The sequence below is a fragment of the Mustela nivalis genome (assembly GCF_964662115.1).
Source record: "Mustela nivalis genome assembly, chromosome: 1".
Classification (NCBI taxonomy): Eukaryota; Metazoa; Chordata; class Mammalia; order Carnivora; family Mustelidae; genus Mustela; species Mustela nivalis.
The window spans coordinates 122366876-122390995 of NC_139020.1; the positions used below are offsets into that span (position 1 = coordinate 122366876).

The 24120-nt window shown below is 45.2% G+C and overlaps 1 protein-coding gene across 2 annotated transcripts in view; it reads right to left on the reverse strand.

Annotated features, from left to right (window-relative positions):
* MRAS (muscle RAS oncogene homolog) overlaps positions 1–24120 on the reverse strand; it is a 61828-nt gene that overhangs the window by 10130 nt on the left and 27578 nt on the right. For both annotated transcript variants that reach the window (XM_082690737.1, XM_082690736.1), the window contains exon 3: positions 157–310. In XM_082690737.1, the coding sequence (XP_082546863.1) occupies positions 157–310 (154 nt within the window). The remainder of the gene's footprint in view (positions 1–156; positions 311–24120) is intronic.

Sequence of the window (24120 nt, forward strand, 5' to 3'; positions counted from 1 at the left end):
ATGGAAAGAACCGGGGTAGGAGTTGGGGGTACCGATGTGTGAGCTCAGCTCTGCCCTTCTGTGTCTCAGCTTACACCTGAGACTGAGACACAAGCAGGCAGACAAACAGGCGGCTTTGAGGCAGGGGCCAGGAGGTCCTGGCCCAGTGGCTCTCACCTGTCCTTGACGCGCAGGATGAGTTGGTGGAAGCGGTCCACGTGCTCGAAGCTGGCCTTGTCCGTGACTGAGAAGACGATGAGGAAGCCATCCCCTGTGCGCATATACTGCTCCCGCATGGCGCTGAACTCCTCCTGCCCAGCTGTGTCCAGAACTGGGGTGGGAAGAGTCCACTCAGGGGTGTCACCACCCCCGGTAGAGCTCCCATGGCCTGCAGTTCCCCATGCTGCTGGGCTGTTCCCAGGGTGCCTCGGCCAAGCTGCCCCCACAAGAGGCTGCACGGCTTTCCCGAGCTAAAGTGTAAGGGACCCAGTGAGGCCCTAACAGACTGTGGACCTGCCCATTCCAACCTACTTGCCCCCCCGGGACTTAACTGTCTGTCTACAGAAAAGCCTCATAAAACCAGTGATCAGCTCTGCTACAAAATCCCTGGGTGGGGGAGGGGGGGTACCCATACCTGGGCTTGGCTCCCTGTAGCAGTCCTTACACACTGATGCCTGGGGATGTTGTCTGACTTTCTGAGCCCCCTTTCCTCTTTTATAAGATGGAAACAATGCCTCTACCTTGCTCCCTTTAGGGAGGAGAGCCCCAGGACATGCATTGGGGAGGCCCCAAAAAGGCTGGTCAAGTAGGGTCTTCAGAGCCTGTGTGGACAGACAGCAGGCAGGCTACGGGGAAGGAGAGGCCTCTGAGAGCCAGGATCACTTGGCCCTAGGATGGGGCTGTCACAGGTTGGTGGGAAGGGGCGCTGCCATAGGAAGCAAGAATGGCTGGGAGAAGGTGGGAGGAACCATCTCAACAAAGGCAGTCTTCCCAACCCATCCATCCCCCTCTCCCTCCCTCCTCCCCTCAGACTCCTGAAGCCCTCTCCCCTTCAGCTTCCTTCCCCGTTGAGATAAGATCCTCCCCACAGGCTGTTTCAGAGTGGTCACAGTCACTGGGGGAGCTCCTTTGAGACCCACATGCTTGACCCCCTGAGGCGCTAAAGCCCTCAGCCTCTTGCAACCCCCTGCTCACCATCCGGCCTTCCCCACTTCCTAGCTCACTCTACTCCCTGATAGACCCATTTTCCTTCTCCTTGGAGGCAGTGGAGCAGATGGCTACGGATTTTGTAGCCAGATTCTGGGTTGAGTCTGGTTCTCCATTCCTAAAGTATGATCCCGGGCAAGCTCACTTCTCTGTGCTTTTGTTCCTATGAACAGGGATCCTAAGGTCTGTTTTGAGTTAAAATACTAAGACCCGGGATGCCTGGGTGGCTCATCATTAAGCATCTGTCTTCAGCTCAGGCCAAGATCCCCGGGTCCTGGGATTAAGCCCTGCATTGGGCTTCTTTCTCGGTAGGGAGCCTGCTTCTCCCATTCCCTCTGCCTGCTGCACCCCTTGCTGGCGTGCACTCTCTCTCTCTCTCTCTCTGTCAAATAAATAAATAAAATGGTTTTAAAAAATACTAAGACCCTTGGAACAGTGCCTGACACAAAGAAGCCCTAGAAGAGGATCGGTGCGAGCCTGTTCTCCTCACCTGGGGTGCTCTCTCCAGCTCTGGGTCATCCCCCAACCACCCATCCTGTCCTGCTCCCCTTGCCTTGGCCAGCTGATTCATTGCATTCTGCTGCCTGGGCTCCTGGGGTAGACTCTCCCCACCCCTGTACAGACCCTTTATGGCACACTGTCCTTCCTGCCCATTTAAGAGGCTCCCATTTGGACTGTCACTTCCAGAGGCAGGGACCTGGTCTGCTTGGAAGCTGGCACAAAAGAACTCAAATAGTAGCTGAATGAATAAATGAATGCAAACAGTTTACCCAATTTTGTTCATTCATTCATTCATTCATTCACTGAAGAAATATGTGAGAGCCTACTCTGTGCCAGGCAGTGTTCTGGGCACTACAGATCTAGAGTGAACGAGGCAAAATCCTTCTTCTCACAGGCCTCATAATCTAGTAGGGAGACTGAAGAACAAAAGAATGGGTAATATAATTTCTGGTGGAGACAAGTACATACTGTGAAGAACAGTATAGACAGCTGAAGGTCATTGGCAAAAGTTGGTGTCATGTTGGATAGGGACCAAGGGCAACTAAATAAATCCCACCAGCAAAACAGATGAAAATGTCACAGATTTGGCTGAAGGGATGGGAAGGTGAGTAGAACAGCAGAAAACATTCAGGTGATAGGTAACTAATGGATTCATGGATTCTGAAGATGTGCATTGCCCAAAACACAAGCTAGAGATCTAGGATGTGTGAAAATATGTTCATCCAGGATTAAAAAAATCCAACTCAATAGGAAGCTGAAAGTCAAAACAGACCGTGGGGAAAGGAAAAATGGTTATTTCATACATTGATTGCCTTGAAAATAATATTATCCATGCTTTTGAAAAGAATTCTTGGAGGAAATACTTCAGCACAGTGAAAAATAGATCCATGAAAGAAAAAAAAATGAGTGGTATTATAAACAATGATAAACAAAGAACACAGCCAAACATAAGAGTTAAGTTTAAATAAATTTTGTTACACAGTTTGAAGAAAATGAATGACAGTTTAGAACTAAAATCTATGATGATCCATATGTGAGGGTAGGGATGGAGGAAAGTAAGTTACTACTAAATTTCTTGCCTCGTTTGGGAAGAGGCGAAGATAATAATTACATCCAGATGTTGGTAGAAAAAACAGAATCATACACACATAAACACATGTAGTGTATAGAATAACCACTAGAAACAAAGCTCAAAAGTTCCTAGTCATCAGAAGGGGTGGGGGGAAGAACAAAATAAATGGGAAAAATCCAACAAAAGGCAAAAACAAACTACACAAAAATAAGAAAACTAAGAAAGGAGACATGGAAGAAGATGGCAGATGTAAATCTAGCTATAACTAACAACGGTTAAACACAAATGGGTTAAATCTACCCATTAAAGCAGACACTCAATACAAAATCCACTTGTCTGCTACTACAACAGAAATATACAAAGCAAAATGACACAGAAAGAATAAAAAGAGAAAGGGTATAAAAGGATATGTTAGCCACATGCATCCACAAAATAGGATTCAAGGCCAACGCATTGAACAGGACAAACCAATGTATTTACAATGGGACAAAGGACAAGTATCAAGAAGTGCCGAAGTCATGAATCTTAAGTATATAAGAATATAGCCTAAAACATACATGTATAAAAACTTGATTTCTAAACCCAGTAGGTATAGACAATCCCATAACCATTGTGAAAGAACTTGAAAAGATCTCTGTCAGAGAGAGACAGAACCATTGACCCCCCCACCCCGGAAAAATTATGATCTAAATAAAGCAATTTAAAAACTTAATCTGAGAGGGGAGCCTGGCTGGCTCAGTCGGAAGATCATGCGACTCTCAATCTCAGGGTTGTGAGTTCGAGTCCTATGTTGGGTGTAGAGATTACTTAAGTAAGCTATAAAAAAACAAAACAACAAAAAAAACCCACCTTAATCTGAAAGAACACTTGAACAGTAAATAAGCATTTTCAAACACACATGAAATCGTCACGAAAATTGGCCACATGTTAAGTCATAAATAAAAATTTCAACAAATTCCAGAAAGCAGATGTCAAATGGGCTATGTTTTGCTTTTATGCAATAAGGTCAGAAATTAACAGCAACATGAGTATAAAAGAAACTATCCACTTGAAAGTTTAAAAAGCTATAATGCTCTATAATACTCTAGTTAAAGAAAAAAGCAAAGCAGAAACGACAAACAATTTAGAACTGAACGACAATGAACAATAATAAAAGCTCTGGTTTGAGGCCAAATTGGTACTCAGAGGAAAATTATAGCTTTAAATGCACTTCCAAAAACGAGAGAGACTGAAAATTATCTAGGCATTTAAATCAAGGGCTAGGAAAGAAAAAAATAAAACCAAGGAAAGAAGAAATCATCAATGAAAGTAGAAATTAAGAAAATGAGAGGAAGAAAAAAGTAGTAGAAATCCAAAGATCAAAAGCTGACTCTTTGAAAGGACCAATTAAAAAAAAAAAAAGAAAGAAAGAAAAAGAAAAGCCTTTAGCAGTTCTTAGCAGCAACAAAAGAGAAGAAAGTCTAATAAGCCTTTGGAATGAGAAAAGGCCTATGACTATAGATCTGGACATATATTTAATTCGGAGAGACAACTATATGCAGTTTTATAGCAAAAAAATTTTTAATTCTTGATGAAACGGACCATTTTAGAAAACATAAATAAACAAAACTGGCTCAAGAAAATAATAGAAAACCTGAATAGGCCAATAATTATCCAAGAAATCAAACAGACAAATCTCCCCCGTGAATGACACCAAGCTCTTTTTATTACCTATCTACAATCTGCTCCAGAGACTGGAAAATGAAGGAACTTTCCAGCTCATTGTACCAGCCTCAGCATACTCCTAGTAACAAAACAGACAGGGGTGGCACGTGGTTGTGCGGTAATGGCCAGGCCCGTCCCACCTTGCAGGGGCAGGAGCAGCCTGCATGTGGGACCGAGAGAGGGGCGTTCAGTCACCCATTTGTCAACCCTCTTCTGAGCGCCTACTCAGGGCTCTGCTCGGTACTGGGGGTGATCAAAGACTAGGCTGCATCTCCCTATCAAGGTACTGAGAGGCTAGCTGGGCTGGTACGTCAAGAAAAATAACACACAGGACAGAAAGTGATACATACTATGGGGAAATCTAGGCCAAACAGGGAGGTCCCTTCAGCTTGGAGGGATAATGCAAGGTTTTAGCCAAGAGGGGGTATTGATCCTGCCCTTGAAAGAACAGTATTTGATATAAAAAAGACAGGGTCTGGGGAAGGGCTTCCAGGCAAACAAACAGCATGAGCCAGGGCCTGGACGCTGTGAAGAAAAGAGCTGAGGGTTCGGGGGGGGGGGGGGGGGTTAGTGTCCTGGCATAAAAGGGACCGGGGCAGAGGCGACCAGGGCATCAGCGAAGGCAGGTGTGCCCGAGAGGCAGAGGGGACAGTGAATGGGGAGACACTGAGGGCACAGGACACAGGGAATGGGGGTCAACTGGAGAGAGGAGGGTGGAGAGTGCCATAGGAGCTCTAAACCTTGGAACCCGAGCAGGGCAGGTGTAAGCTGGGAGGGGCAGATGTGGTGGGGCTGAGCTGGGCCTCGTCTGGTTTGGGGTTCATCCCTCCCCTCCGCACACATACACCTGGAAGTGCCCGGGCACAGCCCCTCATCAGCAATTCTGCCTCCCAGGGAGGCCGAAGACAACGGGCAGCTGTGCTTTTAAGAAATTATGATTCCACCTGCATTTCCCATGTCTGATGTCAGGAAGGTAGGAGGACTCTGGAGACAGAAAGTATTAGTCACTGTGGGAGAAGAGGTGCTGTGCCAGCGTGTGTGTGAGTGTGTGTGAGGAAGAGAGCAAGTGAGAGAAGACAGAAGAGAGCCACAGAGAGGCAGAGGCAGCCAGAGGCAGCCCAACTATGGAAGGAGGAAGAAGAGAGACAGATTTTGGAGACAGTGGGTCAGTGCTGTGTACCTGTCTGGCCCGCCTCATTGTCCCCACTCAGAGGCTGTGGGCCCAGCAGTATGCCTCCGGAGGGTTTAAGTGGAAACCCCAAGGCTTCTCTTAGATAGTGTGGCTCTCAGAAGCCCAGCCCCCCAGGCTAGCGTGGCACGAGGTCTCCAGCAGGCGGGCAGCCAACACGTAAGGGGCACCAGCCTGGGTCCCGGTGGAGCCCTCCTCCTCTCCCACCCTGCTTCCTCTTCCTTCTTTTCTTCCTCCTCCTCTTCTTCCTCCTCAGGGCTTCCCGAGGGAGCCACACCCTGGCATGGGCTCAGGGCTCGGACACTGGCAGCAGCCCAGGGTACAGTCTGAGCTCTTTGGCTGAAAATGGTCCTGCCCACCATGTTCCTACTGGCAGCGGGCATCGTGCTGGGATTTTAGACATACATGCCCTCTGGATCCTCTCTGTGGCCTAGAACAAATGTGGAAACTGAGGCCCAGAGAGTGAAGGGGATCCCCTCAAGGCCACACACTGGGAAGGAGGCCGCCCCAACTTCCCTAAGACCCAGCTGCCCCTGCCCGTCCAGGCTTTTATCTTTAACCAGAGGGTGTGGGTCTGGCCACCCACAACCAGCCAGGCTGTGTCTCAATTCCAAGCCTTTGCACAAGCCATGACCTCCAACTAGAATGCCCTCTCGCCAGCTGCCCCAGCCTCCCCCCAGCACAGCTGCCCTCTGCCTCCTCTCCCGAGAGCCCCAGCCTCGGACTTCTGTCTTTGAACCCTTCCTATTGTATGTGTCCTGGGTTCTGTGAGTTCTGTGGGTTTCTCCGAGTCAGTGCCCCTAGGCCTGGCTCAGCTCCCCACCACAGGGTGGAGCTCCACAGGAGGGATGGGAGGGAAGCTGGGCTTTCATTTCCCTGTGTCTCTCAAAAGCTTCGGCACCCAATGCAGGTTCAGAAAGTACTTGCAGAATGACTAGACAAATCACGTGTGCACTCTAAGAAAGGCAGCTGCTGTGCTCAACCAGTCCCTGCCAGCTCTAAGGGAAATCACCAAAAGGTGACCTTCGCCCAACATGGAGAGGTAAGGGTTCTGGAATATGAAACAATACAGATGAGAATTTCTAGACATAGAAATGACTCCAAAGACCATGCCTCATGTTTTCTATCTATCTCTAATCCACAGACCCATGGTGGGAGGTGGGAGTGATCATGCCCATTTCACAGGGGAGTCAGGTGGGGAAGTCGATGCTCTTCCCAGGAGAAGACTCAAATAAAAATAGGCTACCTAGCTGAGCATTGGTAGTGATGAGGGCACTCGACTATTTTTCTTGTGTTCCCCTTTCCGGGTAAGAGTGTGTATGGCACGGGCTGGGTGCTGGGCAGAAGGGCTAGACCCATTGACCATGCACTGTTTCCAGAAATAGGGCTACTTTCTTCTCCACAGCACTGGCAGGGTGTGGAAAGCCAGGCCACTTGGGACTCGCTGAGGGGGAGGGAGCTAAGTCGTAGGGCATGTGGCTGGCTTCCTGATGATGGAGAAGTTTCTCTCTGGCAGTGGCCCCAGCCTCAACTCGCTGATTTCAGGATGGACTGAGGAGAAGTGCTGGCCACCAGCCCCAGGGGACACTTGCTCCTGAGGCCACCCTCCTGCAGCTGGGGGAATGGTTCAAGGAGTCCTTGGGATACACTTTCATGAGGGCCTAGATTCTCTGACTTGGTGAATAGCTCACATGTGTGGGTGCACATTCTTTCAGGGAGACGGTCCTTGGCTTTGTGGAATTCTCACAGGAGCTTGGAACACTCCACCCCCAAACAAATGTCACGCCTGGGGAGGGAAGAGTAGAAAAGAGGAGAGAGGGTAGCAGGGGCAGGGGGGCATCTCAGCTGTGTCACCAGGAACACACCAGAAAGAGGAGGTAGCCTGGGAGGGGCCTGGTAACAGAAAGGAACAGGGAGACAAAAAGCTGGCCTACAACCCCATTTTGTCCTCAGGGTGTTGGGGGAGGCAATGTTCTACAGGTGACTGGCTCAGTTTCATACTGCTAGAGAGCAAGAGAGGTAAGTTTGAACCCCAGGGTGTCTGGTGACAGCCTGTCTTTTTTTTTTTTTTTTTAAATTTAAAGATTTTATTTATTTAATTGACAGAGAGAGATGACACGTAGGCAGAGAAGCAGGCAGAGAGAGAGGAGGAAGGAGGCTCCCTTCTGAGCAGAGAGCCCGATGTGGGGCTCGATCCCAAGACTCTGGGATCATGACCTGAGCCAAAGGCAGAGGCTTTAACCCACTGAGCCACCCAGGCGCCCCTGACAGCCTGTCTTTGAGCAAGAACACAGCAGGGTCCCCAAAGCCTGTGAAGAGGTGCAGGTTTAAATGGAGGAGGTGGGGGACAGAACACCTGAGGTCCACAGAGACAGGAGACAAGGCCTGGAAGGGATTCACTTACTCCACACCTGCCCCTGGGTGGCCATGTGTAGCTCAGGGGAGAGGGCTCATGGCTAGGCACCTGGCTCCCCTTAAAGTCCCAGCCCAAATTCTGGGGCCCTTAGGACCCCCAACAAACCTGAACACATCCCCATCCAGTCCTCTCCCATTCCTGAGGCCACCGCTTCCCACCAACTCCCGTTCTTCAGCCTCCATTCCCAGCTGAGTGAGAAACAGAGATCACCAGCTAAATTCCACAAGCTTCCAGATCAACCCACCTCACAGACAGCAGGAGCCTCACACACTGCGGCGGGGGTGGGGTGGGGTGGGGTGGGGTGTGAGGCAGGCAGGGCCACTGCAGAACACAGTTTTGAGTTTCCTCAAAAAGCAGAATGTAGAGTTACCATTTGACCCAGCCCTTCCGTGCCCAGGGGCAGACCCAAGAGAAGTGAAAACATATCCACACGACAACTTGCACAAGAATGTCCAAAGCAGCATGATTCCCTGACGGCCCAAAGTGGAAACAATCCGAAGACCCGCCAGTGTATGAGTGGATAAAGAAAATGTGATGCATCCATACATCAGAATATTATTCATATATAGAAAGGAATGAGATTCTAATACACGCTGCATGAAAACAGTCCACAGAGTGAAAGAGGCCAGTCTCAAAGGTCGCTTACTGTATGGTGCTGTTGATACATAGGAAATGTCCAGAACGGGCAAATCTGTAAAGACAGAAAGTAGATCACTAGTTTCAGAGGTTGGGGGAAGGGGAGGGGAGGACAGGGAATGACTGCTTTAATGGAGTTAGCATTCCAGGGGGAGGCAGTGGAAATGTTGAGGAATCCGTGGTGATCCAAGTGATTGTTGGTTTGTGATTCAATCAGTAGTTGTGGGTGTGCAACTGTGTGTATGTACTCAAAAGCACTCAATCGTATACTTTACATGTGAGTTACAAGTCAATTAAAAACACTTGTATGAGGAAGCCCCCTGCCCCTTTCTCTGCAACACATACTCCATTGCCTTCTTGCTATGGGGGATGACCTGGCCCTGCTCCTGTCAGAGACGATGCCCTCCAGCCAGGCACTGGGTCCTGTCCTCTGTCCCCCAGACAAGAACACTGATGCTATCATGGCGCCTTCCCCCTCTGGCACTGTTTCTCTTTTGTTTCATTTCCACCAGTATGTAAACATACTATAATTTCTCTCACCTAAAAAATAAAATAAAATAAATCAAAAAAAAAAATCAACAGTGGAAACCCTGCCCTTTGACCTCTCATCTCCCTCCAGCTACTGTCTTTTCTCTGTTCCTCTTTACAAAACACATCCCTTGACTTATCTGTTCTCACTGCCTGCTCTTCCTCCCCTCCACTCTCTCTCGAACCCACTCTCAGGGCTGATCATTCTATCAAGATTGGTCTTGTCAAGTCACTGACAACCTCTGTGTCACTAAATCCAGTGAGTACATTTTGGTCCTCATCCTTCTGGACAGCCTGCTGACACTGGAAGTGGTTGATGGTTCCCTCCTTGTTGGAGAGCCTTCTTCCCTTGGCCTTGGGACATCACTCTCTTCTCGGTTCTTCTCCTACTGCAGTGACTGGTCCTGCTCTGTCCCTTCACCACCCTACCCTCTAAGTGATAGGTCCCCACACTCAGTCCTGGGACCCCTTCTCTAACCCACGTTCACTTCATTGGCCATCTCTCATCTCATAATGCTTTACATGTCCACTCCCAAATGTCCATCTCCAGCCTATACATCTCCCAATACCCTTAGTACAGACTCTGACATCCATTTGCCTCTTTCACTTCTATTTCTATGAGAGAGGCGCCTCAGATTTAACATGTCCAAAATTAAACTGATTCCCTCCCCCAACAAACTTGCTTTTCACCAGTCTTCTTAATGTTGATAAACATAACTATTCTACCAGTTGTTCAGGCCAAAGACTCTTCCCTCTTCTCCCACCTCATGACATATACTCTATCCACAAATCTTGTTGCTTCCTCCTTCAAAACACATCGAGAAGCTAATTCTTTCTAGCTATTTCCTTCAGTAATGCCCTAGTCTGCTTGGCTTCTTAACTGGTCTCCCCGATTCTGCCCTGATTCCTCTATGGTCTATTCTCCACTCCTTTTAAAACATCAATCGGACTATATCTCCTCTCTGCTCAAAACCATCCAATGGCTTATTTTTCTACATTAGCCTATGAGATCAGTGCCTCCCTGCTGTCTCTCTGACCTCTCCCATTAGTGCCGCCTTACTTGCTCTGTACCCTGGCTTCTTACCTAGTCCCCAAAAAGTCCATACCCCTGTCTCAGGGTCTTTGCAACTGATGTTCTCTGTGTCTAAGATTCTCTTCCTTCAGGTATAAGCACAGCTTTATCCTTCACATCTCTGTTCCAACACTTTATCAGGTGCTTTGGACATTCTTGTGCAAGTTTTTGTGTGGACAGGTTTTCGCTTCTCTGATCAGCCTGTGTAAGATAGCAACCCCTTCCTCACTGTCTGTTTCCTTTACTTTGCCTTATTCTCCTTCATAGTATTTATCATCACTTGACACATTACATAATTTTTTCTGCTCTGTCCCTCCTATTTTAACAGAAGCTTCATGACACCTGGGACTGGACTTTGTCAAATGCTGCCTCCTTAGAGCCCAAAAGAGAGCCAGGCACATGGCAAGTACCCCGACGTATTTGTTAAATGAATTAGTGAACTCATCCATTTACACAAAACTCAGAGGCCAATCCACACATCGATGGAGAGGGGAGGTAGTAGCTCCAAGTCAGGAGCTCATGTCTCACTCCTGGAGCTCCCAGGAAGTGGGCAGAGGGACTGACGGCCTCTCTTGCACCTGTGATAAAGCCTGTTCCTGAAAGCACCAAGCCACCATCCTGACTAGTACCGTAAGTCATATCTGAACAATCACAGCAGTGATAGGCATCTCCCAAGGTCTGCTATGTGCCACGCCCCTCATAAGGTTCCTTATTCCCTCCCTCACTCAATAAATAGGTTCCACCTCCAGGCTGGCATGGAGAAACGGTGGTAGACAAAGGACAGTTCTCCCTCAAAGAGCTTGCAATTTGTATTGCTTCATTTACTCTTTGCAACAACTCTGAGCGTACATCCCATTTGGGACACAAGCCCCACCAATGAGGACACATGGTCTTGGTCCAGAGGCTGTCTATGCCTGAGGGAAAGAAGAACCTGGGTCAAGGTGACAGCAGGCAGGCAGTGGCTGCGCTGGGGCCTGGGGCAGGTGGTCTCGCTATGCATGGGCAGACCAGGAAGATCTCAAATTTACTAACCCAGCTGGTGCACTCAGCCCAAACAGGTCACGTGACTAAGAGCAATTAGCATGAAATTCTGAAGTCAGGGCAAAACCCAAAAGTAACTCCCAAGTACAGGACTTGTCAGCAGTGTGAGAGGAACTCCGCCTGGGATTTGGGGTGCAAATCCCCAGACTGACTCCAGGCTGCACTGTGACTTTGATGGGGGACGGGTGTGCGTTGCATACATCATCATCATGCAGCCTTGCTGAGCTGACCCTAGGTCACTGGCTGATGGGGGGGAGGGTCCCCCCAGCTCCCAGGCCAGCAGGTGGGGTTAAGCTGGCACAGAGCAAGAGTAAGATCCTTCTCTTCGGGGTCAGAGGAAGGGGGCTCTAATCAGTTGGGTAACCTTGGACATGCTATTACCCCTCGCTGACTCCTGGTCCTCCCCTGCAGGGCCTGACTGATTGGAGGACTGCTGGACAGGCGCTGAAGCAGGAGGTCTGGGTCCCCAGGGGAAGGGCCTTTGGGGTCACAGGAAAGCAGCAGTGTGATTTTCCAACCGCACTGACAGTTCACGTTTACCACTCCATCGGCTATCAGGGTAGTGCCGGTGCACACTGGCGGAGGCTGGGTTACACTCACCTGGAAGCTAGAGACACTAATCTCCATGTGACATAAGTGTTACAAGGAGGAAACACAACCATCCCTTTCAAGCCCCGAGCACAGGTTCTGGTCTTCCAGAAAAGTCTGGTCAGGAGTAACCACTCCCCCACTGCTGGGAAGTGGAAGGAGCCACAGTGAGGGAGGGTTTGGGAGGTCGATCTGGTTTCAGTATACCCGGAAGCACCGCCTGAGGCAGCTCACAGATCAGCGAGTTGCACATTCCTGGAAGCATGCAAGCAGTGATGGCTGACGGAACCAGGATAAAGGGTCAGGTTGAGGCCCAGAGGGCTAGATTTCATAATTTGAGGCCAGGGGCCATGTTCCCTCATAAAAGAAAAAAGGAGAAAGGGAGAAAGGGAGGATGGCTGGACAGGTAGAAGGACAGGGCAGCTCTGCCTGTACCCCATTCTCAGCTGGGGGGCCATGGGGAAGTGCTTACTCGGAAGATGACGCTCCAAGTAAAGCCTCTAGACAAGAAAAGGACACTCGATAAATGTTCCTTTTACTCTCACTGCCCTTCCAATGTCCTCCTTCCCTCCCCCCTCCAGAAAGAATGTGGATTCAAGTGTTCAGGGAAAAGCCAGGTCCAGGCTGCTCCGAGAAGACAACAGCACTTGTGTCTGAGGTTTGGGCAGAAGCCAGGGTGGAAACGTCCCAGCTTTTGAGGGTGCAGGAGAAGAGCTGGAGCCTTACTCTTTGCAAAGCCCTAGCTGTTGCAGGGGATATAGGGGGACAGAGAGGCTATAGAGCTGGGCCCAGGAGTCCCAGTGCGAAGAGGTGGAGGGAGATTCAGGGCCTAATGCTGTTCTCTGTTGGTGGACTGAAGATGCCAGGTTGGGCAGAGGGCAGGACCAGGAGGCCATATAGGAGAGAAAGCCTAGAAACACCTGCTCCTACTCTAAGTGGGCAGAGGATCTGGTCAACATTCTACACCACAGGACCAAGGCCTGGGTCAAAACAGGAGGCAGCAGGACAGGATGGGGGATGTGCCCTGAGGAGCCAAGACGCCCCAGGCCTGGCTCAGCCACTAGTTAGATCTGACCTCAGGCCAGACCCTTCTCCACATGTACCAGTTTCCTCAGGTGTAAAGTGAGGAAGGTGATAGCCTAGAGCTCAGGAACCTTCCAGTCCTAGCCTAACAGAAAAAATAGGCACACAAGAACTCCAAGATGAAACATGTGAATGCATGGATTAGAAGAAATCTTTGTACACTCGTGTGTACAACAACAGTATTCACAATAGCCAAAAAGTGGATACAGCCCCTGTGTCCATTGCTGGATGAATGGGTAAACAAATGTATATGCATGTGTATATATACACATATGCAGTGGAATATTATACAGTCTTAAAAAGAAGAAATGCTGACACACGTTATAATGTGGATGAGCCTTGAAGACACTGTGCTAAGTGAAATAAGCTGGTCATGAAAGAACGAGTCCTGTATGTGTCTGCATATGGGAGGTACTTGGAGTGGCCAACCTCAAAGAGACAGCACGTGGCATGGCCATAGTCAGGGCCTGGGGGAGGCGAGCAGGAGTTATCATTGTGTGCACAGAGTGGCGGTCAGAGATGACCAACAGTGGTGGTGATGGCAGAGCAGTGTGGATGGACTTAATAGCACAGAGCCGGACCCTTAAAAATGGTTACAATGGTCAGTTTTATGTATATTTTATCTCTCACACCAAAAAAACCCCCACAAGAATAAATACAAAATTTCAGGATTCTGCTTAGGCTTGGTTCTTTCTGATCCATGAAACATGAGAACTGGGGTCGGGTGAGTCCTATAGCTAAAAGCCAGTGTGAGAGGGGGTCCAAAGTCAGGGACCAGACAAGAGGGCTGGAGGGCCAGGAGGTGGGGAAGTTGATGTAAGCCCACAGAAGAGAGGTAGGCACCAGACTCAGAGGAGATACTTCCAGAAATGGGCCCGCAACAATGACAGGTGAGATGGGGGTCCTGAAGCTCTGGGGAGCAAATCTGGGAACTGGGAGCAAATCTGCTCCAAAGCCTGAGGGTCCCAGATATGGAGAGCATGGCTGCTGGCCTCTGAGGTCAGCTGCCTCCCATGTTTTAGTTTCTGGGAGAACCAGGGCAATGAGGTCCCTTGAAAGAAAGCAAGAAACAAGTTTGTAGGTAAGCAGGAAGCCTGTGAGAATCCTCAGTGTAGCCACCACAGAGAAGGCTCTTTGAGCAAGCTGAGGAAGGGCACCTGGACCTCTGAGGGACCCTGGGGTTGTAAGAAGGACAGGTGAGGGTGTCTGTTGATCCTGTAATCCCAGCCACACCCCTCTCCCCAGAGCCCCAGGGATCAGTGTGTGAGGTGGGAGGGGATTTCCCTACCCCGTCAGACTAACAGAGAATCCAGGACACAAAGGGGCGTTCAAGCCATTGCTAGCTCTGTGAATCTCTCTGTGCTTTACTTTTAGGACAATAACAACAGTAGCTGGCACAACGGTGCTGAAAGGATTAAAAGAGAGCATATTCAACGTGCTCGGCATTGGGCTTCCGCAGAGTCATTGCACAATACATATCGTTACTGCCCTCATAATTAGCCTCCTTCTCCTCATCATCATGATCAAGCTGCCATGTTCTTGCTCTTCCTGAATACAGAAGAAGAGCAATCCAGAGCTCAGAGAACTTGGAAGGCACCTCAGCCTTGCCCCTCCCCCAGGATGGTATGGTCTCCAGGGAAGCATGATGTCCGGACTCTGGATGCCCTTGGGAAAGTCCTGTCTATTCTAGGACTGCCAACCACCCCAGAAGAGTCTAGCCCCAGAAGGTGCCACAGTTATATTCATGCCTACATACAACCAGTCTTTGATTAAAGTTCCCCAAATATGGGACATCCTTTTAAATGCCAGACTAATTAATATTTAGCTGTAAAGTTTTAAGCCTTCCTTTTCTTAATACAAGAAATACTTGAGTGGAGAGTATACTAATCTGGGAATCTGGTATCTGTGCCTGTGGCAGGCGCTGGGTGGGCAGTACCCTAAATTAGGCTTGATTCAGGTGGCAGATTTAGAGGCATAGCACCCAAGGGAGCCCAGATGCTTCAGAACAAAAGCTTTGCAAGTTCATGCTTATAAAGTAATGCTTTGGTCATGCTTCCCTTTTCCCTGCTGTTGCAGCTGCTATAAATGTTATCACTGGGGTGCCTGGGTGGCTCAGTTGATGACGCATCTGCCTTCTGCTCAGGTCATGATCTCAGGGTCCTGGGATCGAGCCCCGATTTGGGTTCCCTGCTGGTTCCCCTGCTTCCCCTCTCTCATTCTCGCCCTCTCAAACAAACAAACAAACAAAACCCCTTAAAATATATATATCATAAAAAAAAGTTATTACACAATCTTCCTAAAAATCACCCCTGAAAAATTTTCCAGTCTCAGAAACTAATTTAATACACCCAAAGTTACTTTAAGAAACAGTCAGAGAGGGGAGAGTAGTCAAGATGGCAGAGGAGTAGCAGACTGAGATGACATCAGGTCGCAGGAGTTCATCTAGATAGTCATCAAAAAATTCTGAACACCTACAAACCCAACAGGAGATCAAAGAGAAGAAGAGCAGCAATTCCAGAAACACAAAATCGACCACTTTCTGAAAGGTAGCATGTGTGGAGAAGTGAATCTGAAGCAACGGGAAGATAGACTGTGGGGGGAGATGTCGGCTCCCAGCAAGCGGTGGAGCAATGGAGCACAAAATCAGAACTTTTAGATGTCTGCTTTACTGAGGGACATTGCTCCAGAGGCTAAGTGGGGGTAGAGCCCTTGCAGGGACAGCATGGTCTCAGGTTCTGTGGGGTCTGAAGGATCAGAGGTGTCTGAGTATAGCACAGCTTGCACATATTCAAGTGGGTAAGTCGGCTACAGAGACAGAGCTGAAGAGTGAGCTCTCAGCTTGGGGTTACCTTAAACAGTGATCCGTGGCACAGTTGGACCACTGCTCTTTGAGCAGGGACCCCACAAGTAGTAGAACTGGGGAGACTCACCTTCCCTCTCTGGATGCAGGAATCTGCTGGGTTTGGAGACTCCAAACCATGTGCCAGAGACAGAAATGGTTGGTCACAGGCCGGGTGCAGCCGGAGACCAGGGAGACAGGAGTGATTGAGCACTTTTCTTCGAGGGTGCACTGAGGAGTGGGGCCGAGAGTTCTCAGCAACTCCGGGCCAGAGATTGGGAGGCCACCATTTTCATTCCTGTCCTCCAGAGCTCTGGAAAGAGCTCTACGGAAAGCATTCAGGGAACAAAAGCTTCCTAGAGCGAACCTGGAACAGATTACTTAGCCCAGCCCCTGGCAGGGCAACGTATTCTGCCTCAGGCAAAGACATTTGAGAATCACTACAACAGGCTCCTCCCCCAGAAGATCAGCAAGAACATCCCTCCAAAACCAAACTCACTGATAAGGATAAAAGCAGAATTCCAGAGGAGGAAAAAGCAAAGCATGGAATTCATGGCTTTCTCCCCATGATTCTTTAGTCTTGCAAATTTAATTAAAATGTTTTAATATTATTTTTTTCTTATTATAATTTTTTAAACTTTTCCACTTTCTTTTAATGTTTTTTTAACTAGTTCATCTTAACAATACCTTTCTTTAAAAAAAAATCTTTTTAAACCTTCATTAATATAGTCACATTTTATCTTTCATTGTCTCTAATTTTATTTTTTGTATACATATAGGGCTTTTTCTTCCAAAAAATTGTGGGGTACAATTTCTTCTAATAGATCAAAATATACCCTAAATCTAGCACAGGGCTTTGTTCTAGTCTCCAGCCTGAGCAAATTCTCTCAACTTTTTTTTTTTTTTCCAACCAACTTATCTTATCAATTCCTTTTTTAGAATTTTTAATTATCATCTTTATAGTCATATTCCATCCCTTCATCGTGTTTACCCTTATTTGTGTATATATACAAATTTTTCTTTCTTTAAAATTTTGGGAGGTAGTTTCTTCCAAGAGAATAAAATACACCCCAAATCAATTAGGTGGCTCTGTTCTATTACCCAGTCTCATATATATATATTTTAAATTTTTAAAAAATTTCTTTTTAACCCCTTTCTTGTCCCTCCGATTTGGGGTCTCTTTTGATTTGGTTAGTGTACATTTTTCTGGGGTCTTTGCCACCATTTTGGTATTTCATTCTCTCATTCGTATATTCTTATCTGGATAGAATGACGAGGAGGAAAAACTCACCACAAAAAAAAAAAAAAAAAAAAAAAAGAACAAGAGGCAGTACTGAAGGCTAGGGACCTAATCAATATGGACATTGGTAATATGTCAGATCTAGAGTTCAGAATGACGATTCTGAAGGTGCTAGCTGGGCTCGAAAAAGCCATGGAAGATATTAGAGAAACCCTGTCTCAAGAAATAAAAGCCATTTCTAGAGAAATAAAAGAACTAAAATCTAACCAAGCTGAAATCAAAAAAGTTTTTACTGAGGTGCAAGCAAAAATGGAGGTTCTTACTGCTAGGATAAATGAGGCAGAAGAGAGAATTATTGATATAGAAGACCAAATGACAGAGAATAAAGAAGCTGATCAAAAGAGAGACAAAGAACTACTGGGCCATGAGGGGAGAATTAGAGATAAGTGATAACCTAAGACAAAAGAATATTAGAATAATTGGGAATCCAGATGAAAAAGAAGGAGAGAGGGGGGCAGAAGGTATATTGGAGTGAATTATTGTAGAGAATTTCCTTAATATGGCAAAGGGAACAAGCACCAAAATCCAAGAGACATAGAGAACCCCTGTTAAAATCAATAAAAATAGGTCCACACCCCATCATCTAATAGTAAAACTTACTAGTCTTAGTGACAAAAAGAAAATCCTGAAAGCAGCCTGGGACATGAAGTCTGTAATATACAATGGTAAAAATATTAGATTGGCAGCAGACTTATCCACAGAGACCTGGCAGGCCAGAAAGAACTGGCATGACATATTCAGAGTACTAAATGAGAAAAACCTGCAGCCAGGAATACTATATCCAACTAGACTATCTTTCAGTATAGAAGGAGAGATAAAAAGCTTCCAGGACAAACAAAAACTAAAAGAATTTGCAAACACCAAACCAGCTCTACAGGAAATATTGAAAGGGGTTCTCTAAGCAAAGAGAGAGCCTAAAAGTTGTAGACCAGAAAGGAACAGAGACAATATATAGTAACAGTCACCTTAAAGGCAATACAATGGCACTAAATTCATATCTTTCAATAGTTACCCTGAATGTAAATGGGCTAAATGACACAGGGTATCAGAACAGATTAAAAAAAAAAAAAACCATAATCAATATGCTGTCTACAAGAAACTCATTTTAGACCCAAAGACACCTCCATATTTAAAGTGAGGGTGTGGAGGGGTGGGTGCCTGGGTGGCTCAGTGGGTTAAACCTCTGCCTTCAGCTCAGATCATGATCTCAGGGTCCTGGTATCAATCTCCACATCGGGTCTCTGCTCAGCAGGGAGCCTGCTTCCCCCCCCAACACACACCTCTGCCTGCCTCTCTGTCTGTCAAATAAATAAATAAAAATCTTCAAAAAAAATAGTGGAGGACGTTAATATCCCCCTCACTGAAACGGACAGATCATCTACACAAAAGATCAACAAGGAAATAAAGGCCTTAAATGACACACTGGACCAGATGGACATCACAGATAAATTCAGAACATTCCATCCCAAAGCAACAGAATACACATTCTTCTCTAGTGCACATGGAACATTCTCCAGAACAGATCACATCCTGGGTCACAAATCAGGTCTCAACCGGTACCAAAAGATTGGGATCATTCCCTGCATATTTTCAGACCACAATGCTCTGAAGCCAGAACTCAATAACAAGAGGAAAGTTGGAAAGAACTCAAATACATGGAGGCTAAAGAGCATCCTACTAAAGAATGAATGGGTCAACCAGGAAATTAAAGAAGAATTGAAAAAAATCATGGAAACAAATGATAATGAAAACACAATGGTTCAAAATCTGTGGGACACAGCAAAGGCAGTCCTGAGAGGAAAATATATAGCGGTACAAGCTTTTCTCAAGAAACAAGAAAGGTCTCAAGTACACAACCTAACCCTACACCTAAAGGAGCTGGAGAAAGAACAAGAAAGAAACCCTAAACCCAGCAGGAGAAGAGAAATCATAAAGATCAGAGCAGAAATCAATGAAATAGAAACCAAAAAAACAATAGAACAAATCAATGAAAGTAGGAGCTGGTTCTCTGAAAGAATTAATAAGATTGATAAACCCCTGGCCAGACTTATCAAAAAGGAAAGAGAAAGGACCCAAATAAATAAAATCATGAATGAAAGAGGAGAGATCACAACCAACACCAAAGAAATACAAACAATTATAAGAATGTATTATGAGCAACAATATGGCAGCAAATTTGACAATCTGGAAGAAATGGATGCATTCCTAGAGACATGTAAACTACCAATACTGAACCAGGAAGAAATAGAAAACGTGAACAGACCCATAACCAGTAAGGAGATTGAAGCAGTCATCAAAAATATCCCAACAAACAAGAGCCCAGGGCTAGACGGCTTCTCAGGGGGAATTCTACCAAACATTTAAAGAACAATTAATATTTATTCTCCTGAAACTATTCCAAAAAACAGAAATGGAAGGAAAACTTCCAAACTCATTGTATGAGGCCAGAATTACCTTGATCCCAAAACCAAACAAAGACCCCACCAAAAAGGACCAATATCCTTGATAAACACAGATGCAAAAATCCTCACCAAAATACTAGCCAATAGGATCCAACAGTATATTAAAAGGATTATTCACCACGACCAAGTGGGATTTATTCCAGGGCTTCAAGGTTGGTTCAACATCCGCAAATCAATCAATGTGATACAATACATTAACAAAAGAAAGAATATGAACCATATAATACTCTCAATAGATGCTGAAAAAGCATTTGACAAAGTACAGCATCCTTTCTTGATCAAAACTCTTCAAAGTATAGGGATAGATTGTTCATACCTCAATATCATCAATATTTCATAGGTTTTCACCTATGAAAAACCCACAGTGAATATCATTCTCAATGGAGAATAACTGAGAGCTTTTCCGCTAAGGTCCGGAACATGGCAGGGCTGTCCATTATCACCACTGCAGTCTCACAATCAGACAACAAAAAGAAATTATAGGCATCGTAATCAGCAGAGAAGTCAAACTATCCCTTTTTGCAGATGACATGATACTTTATGTTGCAAACCCAAAAGACTCCACTCCAAATCTGCTAAAACTTGTACAGGAATTCAATAAAGTGTCAGGATATAAAATCAATGCACAGGGGCGCCTGGGTGGCTCAGTGGGTTAAGCCGCTGCCTTCGGCTCAGGTCATGATCTCAGGGTCCTGGGATCGAGTCCCGCATCGGGCTCTCTGCTCAGCAGGGAGCCTGCTTCCCTCTCTCTTCTCTCTGCCTGCCTCTCCATCTACTTGTGATTTCTCTCTGTCAAATAAATAAATAAAATCTTAAAAAAAAAAATAAAATAAAATCAATGCACAGAAATCAGCTGCGTTTCTATACACCACCACAAGACAGAAGAAAGAGAAATTAAGGAGTCAATCCATCCCATTTACAACTGCACCCAAAACAATAAGATACCTAGGCAAAGAATCTGTACTCAAAAAACTATAAAGTACTTATGAAAGAAACTGAGGAAGACAAAAAGAAATGCAAAAATGTTCCATGCTCACGATTAGAAGAACAAATTTTGTGAAAATGTCTATGCTACCTAAAGCAATCTACATGTTTAATGCAATCCCTATTAAAATACCATCAATATTTTCCAAAGAAATAGAACAAATAATCCTAAAATTTATATGGAACCAGAAAAGACCTTGAATAGCTAGAGGAATGTTGAAAAAGAAAGCCAAAGTTGGTGGCATCACAATTCCAGAGTTCAAGCTCTATTACAAAGTTGTCATCATCAAGACAGTATGGCACTGCCACAAAAACAGAACATAGATCAATGGAAGACAATAGAGAATAGAGAGCTCAGAAATAGACCCTCAACTCTCTGGTCAACTAATCTTCAACAAAGCAGCAAAGAATGTCCAATGGAAAAAAGACAGTCTGTTCACCAATTGGTGTTGGGAAAATTGGACAGTCACATGCAGAAAAGTGAAACTGGACCATTTCATTATACCACACACAAAAATAGACTCAAAATAGATGAAAGACCTCAATGTGAGAAATGAATCCATCAAAATCCTTGAGGAGAACACAGGCAACAACTTCTTTGACCTCAGCCGCAGCAACTTCTTCCTAGAAACATTGCCAAAAGCAAGGGAAGCAAGGGCAAAAATGAACTACTGGGACTTCATCAAGATCCAAAGCTTCTGCACAGCAAAGAAAACAGTCAACAAAATGAAAAGATGACTGACAGAATGGGAGAAGATATTTGCAAACGACATATCAGATAAAGGGCTAGTATCCCAAATTATAAAGACCTAACCAAACTCAACACCCAAAAAACAAGTAATTCAATCAAGAAACGGGCAGAGGACATGAACAGACATTTCTGCAAAAAAGACATCCAGATGGCCAACAGACACATGAAAAAGTGCTCTATATCACTCAGCATGGGGGAAATACAAATCAAAACCACAATGAGATACCACCTCACACCAGTCAGAATGGCTAAAATTAACAAGTCAGACAAAAACGACAGATGCTGGCAAGGATGGAGAATGGAGAACCCTCCTACACTGTTGGTGGGAATGCAAGCTGGTGTAGCCACTCTGGAAAACAGCATGGAGGTTCCTCAAAAATTTGAAAATAGAACTACCCTATGACCTAGCAATCGCACTACTGGATATTTACCCTAAAGATACAAATATAGTGATCTGAAGGGGCATGTGCACCCAATGTTTATAGCAGCAATGTCCACAATAGCCAAACTATGGAAAGAACCTAGATGTCCATCAACAGATAAATGGATAAATATTTGGTGTATATATATATATAATGGAATACTATGCAGCCATCAAAAGAAATGAAATCTTGCCTTTTGCAATGACGTGGGTGGAACTAGAGGGTATTATACTGAGCAAAATAAGTCAATCAGAGAAAGACAATTATCATATGATCTCCCTGATATAAGGAATTTGAGAGGCAATGTGGGGAGTTTGGGGGGGGTAGGGAAAGAAAAAATGAAACAAGATGGGATCAGGAGGGAGACAAACCATAAGAGACTCTTGATCTCACAAAACAAACTGAGGATTGGTTGCTGGGGGGAGACAGATATGGAGAGGGTGGTTGGGTTACAGACACTGGAGAGGGTATGTGCTATGGTGAGTGCTGAAAAGTGTGTAAGCCTGAATGATTCACAGACCTGTACCCCTGGGGCAAATAATATATTATATGTTAATTAAAAAAATTAAAATTAAAAAAAATTTTTTTAAAAGAAAAAGAGAAGTCAATATGGCTATATAGAGAAATAGTATTTACTGAGCTTCAACAATGTACGAGGCATGGTATTACTCTCTCCTACATGCATTAGGCAATGTGTTCCAGAATATTTTCTGTGGAAATATCCCAGAATGATGTGTAAAACGTAGTCATTTGGGAAACCCTAAAGACAATATACCCACCAATATATCTCCAATATTGTGTTTGTATATGGACGACTCTTTGAAGCCCCAACAATAAAGAAACTGTTTATATCTCTTTAACTCAGTATATCCCAAAGTGTGGTATATATTTGAATGGGTAATGTATGAGATGATTTTAGAAAATGCATAAATATAAGTTTTATATTTTAGTGGTTATATATATTTATTTTATAATGCAACTAAAACATTAAACCTATGACTGCACATACATTGTCCAGGACTCATTCATTCATTCATTCATTTCTCACCCATTTACTGAGGACCAGTGTTCTAGACACTGAGAATAGAGCAATAAATAAAATTAAGTCCTTACTCTAGAAAATTTTTATTTTATTGGGGAGCAACAAAAACTCAAACAAATAAATATATTGAACAAAAATATGCTCAACAGTAAAAGGCAGAATAAAGAAAAAGAGTTGTTCAGAGGGACAGAATGTTGGGGTTTGGGGGTTTGGAAACTAGTAGAGATGGTCTGGTCAGGGAAGACCTCCATGATAAAGTTAACATTTGGGTGGAGACCTACGTGAAGTGAGAATATATTTCTGAAGGAAGCACATTCTAGGCAGAGAGAATACCCAATGCAAATCCCTGAGGTGGGAGTGTGCTTGGCTTCTGGTGAACTAGTCAAAGTTTCAGGGCTGAAGACGAACCCCCTGAAGAATGGTGCTTTTAAAAATTAAGATATAGGGCACGTGGGTGGCTCAGAGGTTTAAGCCTCTGCCTTCAGCTCAGGTCATGGTCTCAGGGTCCTGGGATAGAGCCCGGCATAGGGCTCTCTGCTCAGCAGGGAGCCTGCTTCCTCCTCTCTCTCTGCTGCTTCTCTGCCTACTTGTGATCTCTGTCTGTCAAATAAATAAATAAACTCTTTAAAAACATAAATAAAAATAAAGTAAACAATTCAATACACACACACACACACACACATAAAGTTGTCGCATTTTTTTTTTTTTGAAGTGATGATTTGGTACTGGTTCTGACCAGGATAGAGTAACAAGGACCAGATCTGTCTTCTCGCCTGAAACAACCAAAAGTCAGACAAAATAACAAGCATTCATAAAGCATTCCACCCAACAATGGCAGAATACCCATTCTTTTTATGTGCACATGGAACATCTAGCCAGAGAGAACAAATCCTGGGTCATAAAACAAGACTCAATGAGTTTTAAATAACTTAAATAACATACTGTATGTTCTCTGACATAATGAAAATAAAATAGAAACCAATGACAGAAGGGTCTCTGGAAAATTCCTAAATATACTTGAATACTAAATGTTTCCAAATATCCTATGGGTCAAAGATGATCTCAAAAGGGAAATTAGAAAGTATTTTGAACTGAATGGAAATGAAGACATAGTGTATTAGAATAGCTTGAATGCTGCTAAAGAAGTAGTTGGGGAAATTTAGCACCAAATGAATATCTTGGAAAAGAAGAAATGTTCCAGTCAATGACCTAGTTTCCATTTTAAAAGGTTAGAGAAAAACAAATTAATTCCAAAATAGACAGACAAAAGGAAATAATGCAGGTAAGAGTAGAAATCAATGAAAC